Raw genomic sequence first — 12,477 nt, forward strand, 5'->3', positions numbered from 1 at the left:
TGAAAAAACACTTTTTAAAAGTCAGCATAAAAAAAACATTTTTTCAAGGAAAAAAAGTATTAAAATCAACGGGGTCTTGGGAACCGATCTAAATTGAAATTTAATTTTCCCCCAAAAAAAGAAAAGAAAACCATGTTTGATTCTTCGGCTGCTCTTTTGAGGAATTTCATTCTTTACTGTGATCATTGTTGATGATACTGAGAAATTTTTGGACCCTCCTGCGGGGAATTCCGGAGTAAACCGGAAGCGGCAGCGCAACCGACTTTTGGGGATGATTTGTTTCTTTGGTTTTATCCAGCAGAAGGTTATCTTGTGAATCGTTTTCCCGAGTGGGATGCAATTTTAGCTACTTTTTGTTTTGCAATAAATGTCTGATTTGGTGGCTCGAACTGGTCGGCATCAGCAACGATACGAGGATGGTTACCGCCTTCTTGCGGGGTATTTTTCTTTTATTCGGTTTTATATGTCTGTACAAGCATGGGTTGTGTTTTGATTTCCTGAAGATTTTGTTTTCTCTATCGATTGATATAATGTGGAAATTGGCTCTGGTTTTCTGATGTTTGAATCCGTTGTGTTGCACTTAATTTTTTCATTCGAGATTTAGGGATTTGGATTACGCACTCTTTGTTTGTTGCAGAAACCGGGTTTTGCTTGGTAACCAGTTAGACGAGAAAAATAGTTGGACTACATTTATGTGGATTTGATTATGTACAGGCTTATTTTCATTGTTGCTGGTTTTTTTATTCCGCTGAATAAATGCATGTAAAATGGGTTTGATTCTCATTTCTCCGTGTCTGGTGTCTTCGCATTGAGTTTGTTTGTTTGTTTGTTTTTTTTTTTTGTTTGAAGGTTGCTATTGAGCCTATTCTGCTTTGTCAATGTGACAGTGTGATTGAAGAGACCAGCAGTATTATAAAAAATGTGGAACCGTAGGAGAAAAACCTTTTAGGTTAATTTTTACATGGATATACAGTTAGTAAAAGGAATCCATGGCCTATCCAGTAAATGTCATCATTTATTTTCGTGTTATATTTAATAAAACCATGGTGAAAAGCAACAACTTTATGAGATATCCTTAGCATAACAAAGTACGTGTTTGTCAGAGATTTCTATGTTTTTTGTCATTGGCTTTACTTTGTACTGTTCTGATCAGTATAATCATTTCCCAGATGTATTCCATTCAAGTACCGGAATATCGGACAAAACTATGGGGAAGCATCTGAGAAGAAAGTTGAAGTGCTAATGATCAATTCAACTAGTGGGCCTGGCCTTCTATTTCCCAAGGTGGTATTTTTATACATGCATCAGCAGATCATTGGATATAGATGAAAAAGCAAATTCACAGTTTTTTATGCTTTGTATGGCTCTACAGTATGATACTGTCATGAAGTTATATAAGCGGGGATTGTCACTCACCTTTCAGTTGCTTCATTTGGGAAGATCATTAGGCATCTATGACTTGGCTTTTAGCGAATGAGGCTGATAATTGTCGAATGCATATGGACAAGTTCCCATGAAAATAATTTTCCGATCTTCATGTTTTTTCCTTACTAGAAGTGTGATGTGCTATTCTTCTATGTTGACTTTGCTACCATCTTCTAGCGGAAATTGCGCCTCCTCTGTTTTGAGATCTAGTGAGAAGACATGTCCAACTCGACCAAATAAGAGTAGGAAATGTAATTGTCGATGCCCTCATTATGTGCTTCATTACTCTGCCAAGATTCATTCGAGACATATTGTGATATTTTGATAGCTAGTAGAAATCAGATTAGTGTGGCATAACTTTGTTCTGTTATTGTTGTTTTTCTTTATCTTCTGTAGGAGCATGTATTCAAGTGGTTCTTGGTAACATCTATGAACCTCTGATGAATTGTGAAGCTGGTTTGTTGTTAAGTTCTTTCTCAGTTCAATATTGTATCATGCTTGAAGTATTTGAAGACATCTCTATAAACCACTTTTCACTCATATTATACCAGGGCTATCCTTATGACCAGTCAATCGTTATTGTTATCTGTGAATGAAATTGGAATTCAAAATAACATTAAAAGCCTTTAAAACACTTCACGATCACTTATAAAACCCGGTGCTTTTTAATTTTCTATCTTAAACGCAGTTACCCTTGTTGATTATGTTGATTCTGGCATAAACCATACTGACTGGTACCTTTGTTGATTATGTTGATTCTGGCATAAACCATACTGACTGGTGATATTTGTTCAGTATTAATTGATGGATATCTTATTTTCCATTGTGATGATTTTTTTAGTTTTCGAGTAAAATTCTTCTTCCATCCAAAATATAGCGAGAAATTGAGGTAAGCACCCTGTTTCATGATGTATCTGTCTACTTAGTGGAATGGAAGAAAACGAACTATGCTCTGAAATACTCCGTAGTTTGGACTTTAATACTGGTTTGTGCCAGCATGTTATTTGGCCATCCTGCTCTAATTCTTTTTGTCTTGCATAGTCAATATTTGCTTGAATGCAGATCTCTCTACACCATACCGATCACAATTATACTGTGTTCGCTGAAGAAAAATTACTTGTCGTAGACATCATTTCGATAGTTTCGGGAAACAAAAGTTTTTACTGGTGACATAATATGCTCAATGAAAACTGGGCTTATATACTTATCTGCTCTAGTTACAGCCTTAGGTGTTCTGCTATACTAATCAAACATATGGCCTTTTCAAATTGACTTATGAGGCATCCATGTTATGCCAAGATAAACGAATGATAGAAAAGGTATCCTGAACACCCCAATTGTTCTTGCTCATATGTTCTCAATATAGGGTGGGTGGGAGACGGACGAAACAGCCGAGGCTGCGGCAATAAGGGAAGCCATGGAAGAGGCTGGAGTGCGAGGGGATTTAGTGGTAAGATATAACAATATATGGCTTGCTTCTTCTTTTGTGCTTGTATTGCCTCGAATTTCTGTTGCAGTCGTATGATAATCCTTGATTGTTTGGAAAATTATTCGGTAGCCTTTCTTCGCCCAGCGCCAAGGTGTCTGAGTTTTCTGCTGTATTCAAATTATCCAAACAAATATCAGATTCAGGAGATGGAATAAAGTTACTTTCCATCATTTTGAGTATAATAATTGTGGCTATTTTTTGTTCAGCATTTTCTGGGGTACTACGCTTTCAAGAGCAAAACAGTCCAAGAAGAGTGCAGTCCAGAAGGTTTATGTAAAGCTGCTATGTATGCTTTGCATGTGAATGAGGTACTAGAATCATGGCCTGAAAAAAGCCTTCGTGAAAGAAGTTGGCTGACTATTCCTGAAGCCATTGAAAGCTGTCGACATGTGTGGATGAGAGATGCCCTTGAAAAAGGCTTTTTGAAGTGGTACGATGATGGTATGGTGTATACGATACCTAAAAAAGAATATCATTAGTCAGTGTTGTCCAACCATTGAGATTTTGTAGAACTTTTAGTTTTGTGGCACGATTTCAAACTGGTATATGTGCCTGTTTGATTTAGCCCTGATGTTCATAAATGTATCGGGGCGTTTCTGGACTGGATTATTAACTGAAGTAATGTCTTCATGTGCTCTTCCTACTCCCTTTTCAGCTCTGATTTTCGAATTTTATCACAAAAATAAGCTATTTTTTCATGAAATATATTATGCTTGTGTTTCATATTGTAGAAGGTATATTCAGTCGACCCAAAGCAATACCTTTGATCAATTGGTATGGTATATTCAGTCATTTGATTATTTAAAGAAAGGAGCCGATACATATTATGAAAAAGTGTATATGTGTGTGTGTATATGTTCTTTAAAATACGAGTACAAAAATGGGCCCTAATTAGTTTCTACTAAATTCACTAAAAAATATCACATTTTATTAGTTTGTCTCACATGTCTTATAAGTTGGCAGCTATATACCAAAACATTAATGTATGATGAGTTGGCTGGGGCAGAGTCTGCGCGCAGATCCAAAAATATGCGCGTCTTACTAAAAAAGAATAAGAGCATGCATATTTGCATGCTGTATTATCAGAAAGGCATGCATTTAAATAATATATTATTATATGTACTTTTACCCTTTATTTATAAATCCCGACATAACTATCAACAATCTAGCAGTCAACGCATATTCAAGTAAATATCATGCTACGTAAATTAAGAAGAAATGCAAAAAACTCGATATCATTTAGTTGTCCCACATCGGCAAAATCAAAATATAATTAAATAAGAGCTACAATATACATATGCATGTATATGTCAACCAATCACATCGACTAACACAAAAGACATGCATTTTGTATTAGCTAATGAGTGTTAGTCGCCGCAGTAGCTAAAGTTCAATAGATGCGACAAATCTTGGCAAATTTCTCATATACTCTACCTGCACCATTATGAAAGAGCCACACCACCGCTAGGAGCACTTCCCAAACAATATTGTTGTTCATTGCATTGTATGAGGTTTTGAAGAACTACATGCTACAGATAAACATAAAAATGAAAAATTATCAGGCAAATATGGGGAAAATCATTAGGAGAAAAAGAAACGACAAAGAAAAATGGGTAGGCATGATTTCCTTAATATATGACACATGAAATTAAAAAACACTCAGCAAACGTCAGAAAAGCTAGCAATAACTTCTCACAGGCTCGTACCTGTTCCTCCAGCTCTGCCAGATACGCTGCTTTCTTTTCAATACGATTTCTGAATCTGAGCCTTTCATTCTACAATCCATTATATGTACACTAATCTTAGGTAGCAGATGCCTAACAACATATGTAAATAAAGTTAAGAAAAGGAAAAAAAAAAAGGCAGTCACTAAAGGAAAGAAATTCTCACCTTCAATTCTTCAACATCATTCAAATTAGTGTAGTCCCTTCCACTGAATTTCCTTTTTATCTTTAGAGATAATATCCATGGCCATTAGCACATTTAATTCATCATAGACCCTTCGTCGAATATTTTTCTCATCGTATTGTTGCTGTCAGACATGCATGGTAATCAAAATATAAAGCTTAATGCTTGGTTCTCATAGTTAACCCCAAGCTAAAGATACAACACATTTAGAACAGCAACAAACCTGGTCCCGAGTTGTATTACTATGGTCAGGAATCAAGATCTGAAAATATTCCACAAGTTCATCTGCAACCTGGTGTGACACTGAAATTGTCATTTAAAGGATATACAAGTAAAATGAGGAGTTTAGTGATAACAAAAGTATTGTTCTGCAACATTATCAAAGTGAGAAAGGCATAAGCTGTCAACAGCAACACAGCCAAAAAGTTACAAGATAACAGATATAGATTAATATATCAAACTCAAAACGAAGAAAGAGCTCATAACTCCTGTAAGGTCATGCCAAATAAACGATCAAGAAAAAATAGATATACGCTTTCCACAAATGTAGGTATTGGATATTACTTTCCATTCCCAAAACTAAGCAGCACATGGATCCATTATTTTTTTTTGGTACAAACGGAGATCATGAGCTCCTATTATTAAACATTAAAGAACTTGACTGTAATACATAAAACGGTCGAATTTGATTCTATGTTCTTGAAGCATTTGGAAAGATGCGTTCCTTCATATTTTAACCACCTTGCAAAAGAATTTCATTTGGATACGCCTAATAATATTTTGTAAGTTTATGAGTCAAGGAAACCAGAAACAAAAGGTACCCAACAATGAATAATGAAAAAAATGGTCACTCTTCTCTCGATCGATTTCTATAAGGTACGTACATCAACATTTTGTGTACTTATTGAAAAGAATTAATATGTTTTCCCTATATCAGTAATTTCAAGAATAAAGGACTCTGGAAAAATAATGCACCAGTTCATCACTAATCCTATGAATGTGGGAATTTGGAAATGCATATGATAATACTACAGATGGTCTAATTGGCATGCTAAATTAAGCAATAAATAAAAAGCAAAAGACTAGAACAAAGCTGCACGATTTCCCAGACTCCAATAAAAAAAAAGATTCCCATACTCTCTTTCGTAGCAGGCGAAGTATGCATGTATCAGGGATGGCTAAATATGGAAAAATCTGAATTGAAGATCAGAAACGTTGTCAGCTAATTGTGCATTGATGTACAGAAACACCCAACCATTTCAAAGCTGTAGATAGACAAACTATGACTATTTCCAAGAAACAAGATTTCAAGTAAATTAATTAATATATATTGAAAGAGCGAGCTTACCCATTATATGTAGTTCTTCCTCTGCTTTCGACTTTACCCCACACTATGAAGAGAAGGTACAAACTTAATCGCCATGTAACTCAAACTATTTAATCGATATTACAGACTATATAAAAGAGAAGTAACAGACAATCCTGCCCTGCCCCAACTCCAAAATTTTTGGAAGTTAAATTAATCTATATAGATCTCTGTTTGAACTTTGAACTACAAAGTGTTGATAATGTCAAAAATATTTCCAAAGATTGATTAAACTGCCAACATAAGCTTTTCATTTGCATTCTGCCTTACACCATTGCTAAATGCACACCAGAAAATACCCGGAAAAATACATGGCATATTAAAATTAAAAAAAAACCTTTCCTGCTAAATTGATGGAGTCTCCACGGCTACTTTTGTCACCCCCTACTGCACGTTGATTTCTCTTCTTCTTGTTCCTATTTATAACAATATAATCATAAAACATGTAACCAAATACAACAATGAATCGATTAAACTAGATAGTCATCCATGGAGATATAACAAGACTCTTTGATATTTTAATAATCAATTAATCATTGTTATATTCTACATCAACCTCAAACCCTAAAAGCACACATTTGTAATTCAGTACACATCCTATTGATAGTGAATAAAGTCACGGAAGTAATAAAGCACAAAGGTGGTTTGGACCCAAATCCCAATGTAAAGTGCAAGGAAGCACCATAGATGTCCAATGCAATAGGACATAATCTTCTAAAATAAAAAAGAGAAGTTACTAACTTGAAATTAGCATCAAAGATTATCCTATAGGTAATTCACAATTAATTACCAACGAAACATAAATACTTATTAGTCTACAAGTAAATGAGGAACTATGAGATTACATTTCATATGCACCAAGCCCTAGAAGGCATGCTTCACAGCCAAGACACTTGCTGTACCAGGATTGAGCCTTTGCTTGATCTTAGTCGCAAGGGACTGATCCTCGCAGCGCCTTGAGCCTGCCAGCACCTCGTAAAGTTTAAAAAACTATGATTCTATCAACTTCGAAATCATTAGTTTCCAAACTCCTGATTTATATACAAATTTATATTTTGTTTTGTTCTAATTCTCTAGCAAAAAATTACAAATCCTTTTCTTCGTGACCAAAGATAAACAATCAATTCAGAACCCATGTTGAATTACATTAGACTTTGAACCACGAGTAAACCAAATATGATCTAATATTACAAGGGAATCTGTCCAACGAAATCCATTTGGATCTACTAAGACAACATACTCCATTAACCCACAATCTTTAACTTCACCTTTAACTTTCAACACTTGTTATCTTTCAATCAAAATAATCAACTCGTTTTCACAAGGTCACCTCATCGCAAAACTGTTTCAAACAGAGTTCATATCAGAGTAGTAACTGATGCACATGGTTCGAAAGACCAAAGCAAATTTATGAACAATCAACACAATTCCGTTCATGTTACTGATCATAAAATACATAATTTTCATAAAGAACTTCAGTAACGAACATTTGCAGGAAAAGAAAATAACTGAAAGATAAATGGACGACGAGCATGCAAAAATTCGGTCATTTATGTGTAACAGATGTAGTTAGAGATTGGAATTTTGTTAGGTCGGGCCAATAGTTTTGAAGGTCTTACAGTTTAGAATATCATGATGATGGAATTACTTGAAAGCGGATTTCTTATCCGCAGTCTATTGTAAATCAAAACAACATTAATATATAATATTCTAGTTTTCTATCAAAAAAAAAAAAGAAAGATAAAAGGTCACGACTCAAGAGCTCACCCGGGTCAATAAAAAATATACGATTCATTTAAAATTTAATTAAATAAAAGGGATTTTGACTTTTTTAAATCGAGAAAAGGGAGTTGAATAGGTTAGTTAGATAAGATCATTAATTAGCTCGTTAAAAAAAATGAAAAGTGGGCCACTCTTCTACTTCTAATTTATTATATTTTTTTTAAAAAAATAAAAAAATGGAAGAGTGGGTCGCGAAGAGCACGACCCACGCGACCCACTCTTCTACTTCTATTTTTTTAAATAAATTTTTAAAAAAAAAATAAAAAAAATGAAGAGTACTTCTAATTTTTCAATTTTTTTTAAATAAAAAAATGAAGAGTGCTCGACCCTTTCTTTTAATTTTTTTTTATTTTTTACGTTTTTTAAATAAAAAAATAAAAAGAGTTGGTCGAGTGATAATGTTAGAGGTTTGGTTTAGGGTTTTGTTTAGGGTTTAGGGTTTGGGTCGAGTTTGGGTCGAGATGGGTCGAGTGGGTAGAAATTTTTAATATTTTTGAGTTTTGATCATTTTATAATATATAATTCACTTTATATATGATTAGAATGTAAATATGTATAAAAAAATTTATTTGTGTAAACATTATTTATATGTTAATTTAAGTATGTTAGTTAAAAAATTCATAACAAGTAGAAGAATGTATCTCTTATTTTAACAATGTGGGTTGAATTTATACTCGACTAAAAATCTTAACAAATTTTATAATTCCACTAAAATTCATAACAAATTTTATAATAATAGAACTAAAAAAATTCATAACAAATTTCATTACATATTCACTTTAATGAATGTATATCGAAGCATATGAATAATGAAATTAATGTTTATTGTATATAAACATTAACAAATTTTATAATTCTACTACAATTCTTAACAAATTTTATAATAATAAAACTAAAAATAATCATAACAAATTTCATTACATATTCACTTTAATGTAATGAATGTATGTCAAAGCATATGAAATTAAATTAATGTTTATTGTATGTAAACATTAACAAATTTTATAATTATACTAAAATTTTTAGCAAATTTATATATATATATATATATATATATATATATATATATATATATACCCATCTCTACCCACGCGACCCAACTTTGGTGGGGTGGGTCGCGTGGGTCGAGATTATATATATTTATATATATATATAATCTCGACCCACGCGACCCTACTTTGGTGGGTCGCGTGGGTCGAGTATAATCTCGACCCAATTTTGTGTCTCGGGTCAGTTTTGATTGAAATTGTTATAATCTTAGCACATAAAATTAAATTACCAAATTGAGTGTACTACACCAAATATTCTATCTCTTTCTCATTTAAAAATGACACAAGCTTCTTACAGATCTCAACGTATCTTGATCCTAAAATTAACTTACATTCAAAAAATTGATTTCTTCCAAATTTAGCAGGAAAGTAAACATATAAGAAACAAAAAGATTATTAGTTATATAAATTTAAAACAAAACAAAGATTATTAATTATAAAAATTTAAAATTAATGGATCGTGTCACGAGCCATGTATCGTGAAATCTTCACGTCACGACTCTCGGGGTCGTGAACTCACGACCCTGGGTCGTGAAGCCCACAACACTGGGTCTTGTGCTTCACGACCCAAAGTTGGGTCGTGAAGCACTTGTGCTTCACTGTGAAGCACAAGTGCTTCACGACCCATGAAGACTTGTGCTTCACGTGAAGCACACACTTGTGCTTCACTGTGAAGCACTGCTTCACGACCCAACAAAGTGTTGGGTCGTGAAGCAGCACTTGTGCTTCACTGTGAAGCACAAGTGCTTCACGACCCATGGGTCGTGAAGCCTTGTGCTTCGCGACCCAGGGTCATGAAGCCGTGGGTCGTGATCCATCTTTTGCTTTCACGATTCAGGGTGAATCTTTTCACTCTTGAGTCATGAACACTGATGAGATCCAATAAATTTTATATCTCAAAATATTTTTTTTTTAATATATGGTTTTTTTTTTTTTGAATTTGTTGTTCGTGGTTAATTGTTAGCCAAAAAATGAGAGGATGAAAAATTAAGAAGAAAAATATTTTTTATGAAGATAAAAAATGAAATAAAATTTAAAATTAAGTCGGAAAAGATAGAAAAATTGAATCGAGTGAGTTTTTTTATTTAATTAAATTATAAATTTTATTATATATAAAATTAAAATACACTAATAAAAAAATTAATTTTTAAAAAAATGTTAAACAAAGGATAAAAAAGTAAATTATATTCACTCCCTTTTTTTTAATAAACTCAAGCGTGACTCCCTTTTTCCTTATTTTCCCGAGCTCACCCAGCAGCCGCCCGAGACCCAGCATCTTCACCCTGGATATCAAGGTTGTTCATCCGATTTGAAGTGGTTGTCGCTGCAGCCTCACTCCGGCTTAAGGGGGACCCAACACTGCCGCTGGTTGATATAGATTGACCAGAAACAGTGATACCGCATGCCTTGTGGCTCCTCCACCGCCACCTTTAGAAACAGATGACGGGGCCTTATCCGCACCTTCTTGATTAATATTTTTCTTGTCACCATGATTCACCATTATCACAGAAAACAATAAACCGTCAAAAGATGCCAGACTGGTAACCGAGAACTTCTGAAATTTCAAGAAACATCGGTGAAAAAAGAAGAAAAAAACTTAGGTTTGGAAGAAACCCGATATGAGATTTACAAAAGAAACACCAAGAACCTCGAGGATACAAGAGAAACTCCGTAAAGAATTAGGCAAAAACAACGCAGGAATATCTATCAGTACACAATAAACCCAAGAATTTACCCACCCAAATACCCATCAAATCAACAACATAGAGCACTTGGGAGAGAGACCCGAGTCAAAATAAGACAGCAAACAACGCAAAATTCTCGAAAAGATGAACCAGATTTCTACGGTGGATGATTGACTGACATCCAGATTCTAGACAGTAATACATTACTATTTAGCGTATTCCATCTAAACTTTTAATGATTTTTAATAATTTTTTTTAAAAAATAGATTTTTTTGGAGTTGATGAATTTTGATTGATTTTTATAGAATCTCATGAAATTGTAAAATAAATTTCAAAGATTTTTATAGACTTTTTTTTCAAGATTTTTGTAGACTTTTGTAAACTTTTATAATTATGATTTATTTTTTTATTAATTTCTTTTAAATAATTATTGTACATGTATAACCTATTAAATTTTAAATTTTTTTTATTTATGAAAATGTAAATAAATTTTACTTATTTAAAGGTTAAATAAATTTAATTTGTGATAAACGACAAATGAACTATCCAATTTATTGAAATCAAAATTTCAATTCTTTATGTCAATTCAACATATTAATGAACAATTACAAGTTCATAAAATTTTATTAAAATGAACAATTTATGAAATACAATAATCATAATGATTCAAGAAAAAAACAACAATTTATCTATTTTTACACATAAATATTGGCAATATAAAAATTCAAGATTGACCAATCATACCTTTGAATAGAAGAAATTTTGAGAGAGAGAGAAGAACCCTAGAGATGGCTTGAGATAGAAGAGAGATAGCGTATTTTTCAAAAAAAAAAGTCCATCAAAATATTTGGTATAGGTGGAAGAATATTTTAGATTTTCTGCAATTGTACATAAGGCTTCAAGGTTTGTACATGAATAATAAAATAAGAATCCTTGAAAATCTATGGATTTTTTGGATACCTCTTGACTTTTGTAGAGTTTTAAAAAGTCAAGTTTGAATACCACATGACTTTTTAAAACTCTACCAAAATCCATATTGAATACCACTAAACATATATAGAGTCATTAAAAGTTTAGATTGAATACCTCTAGATTTTAAAATTCCATAAAAGTCATTAAAAGTTTAGATTGAATACACCCCCCTAATACTACGTGGTTCGACAGCAATCAGGAAGGAAGTAATGAAATGAAGTTCAAATATTTCCAAAATTTATAATAAAAAGTTAAACCATGTGCCAAATTAAACTTGAGGGATCGATCAGTAAATAATATTTTATTATTATTACATTCTGAATTTCTAACACAATAAAATATATTTCAGGATTTATAAATACCCAAATATATATATATATATATATATATATATATATATATTCTCTCAGTCAATCTGTCTAATATAAACTAATTAGATGAATATATATATATATATATATATATATATATATATATATATATATATATATATATATATTCTCTCAGTCAATCTGTCTAATATAAACTAATTAGATGAAAATATACACGTACAAAAAACAAAACATAAGATGGCCCGCCACCAACATCTTTCAATCGGATATATATATTACATAACTTATTGCATGAGTATATAATTATTGAATAGTTATCTTGTCTCTAACAATTTTTATCTATTAAACGAATCAATCCTACCGATATTCACAACAAAAAAGTAGTATTCTTATCATAAAAAATAATATTTTTTTATGGATGACTCAAATAAGAGATCCGTCTCACAAAATACAACCAGTGAGATCGTCG

General features: G+C 32.5%; 1 protein-coding gene and 1 pseudogene across 1 annotated transcript; one reads left to right on the forward strand and one right to left on the reverse strand.

Moving 5' to 3' along the window:
• Nucleotides 1-69: 69 nt before the first annotated feature.
• Nucleotides 70-3,544, forward strand: LOC140804747 (nudix hydrolase 16, mitochondrial-like). Its single transcript, XM_073160860.1, has 4 exons — nt 70-438; nt 1,170-1,284; nt 2,792-2,875; nt 3,121-3,544. Exons 1-4 carry the CDS (start codon nt 368-370, stop codon nt 3,391-3,393), a joined length of 543 nt encoding a protein of 180 aa, XP_073016961.1. The 5' UTR covers nt 70-367; the 3' UTR covers nt 3,394-3,544.
• Nucleotides 3,545-4,107: 563 nt separating this feature from the next.
• On the reverse strand, nt 4,108-11,903 carry LOC140804613 (transcription factor-like protein DPB; annotated as a pseudogene).
• Nucleotides 11,904-12,477: the final 574 nt, after the last annotated feature.

Source organism: Primulina eburnea, chromosome 11 (genome assembly GCF_022965805.1).
Source record: "Primulina eburnea isolate SZY01 chromosome 11, ASM2296580v1, whole genome shotgun sequence".
Classification (NCBI taxonomy): Eukaryota; Viridiplantae; Streptophyta; class Magnoliopsida; order Lamiales; family Gesneriaceae; genus Primulina; species Primulina eburnea.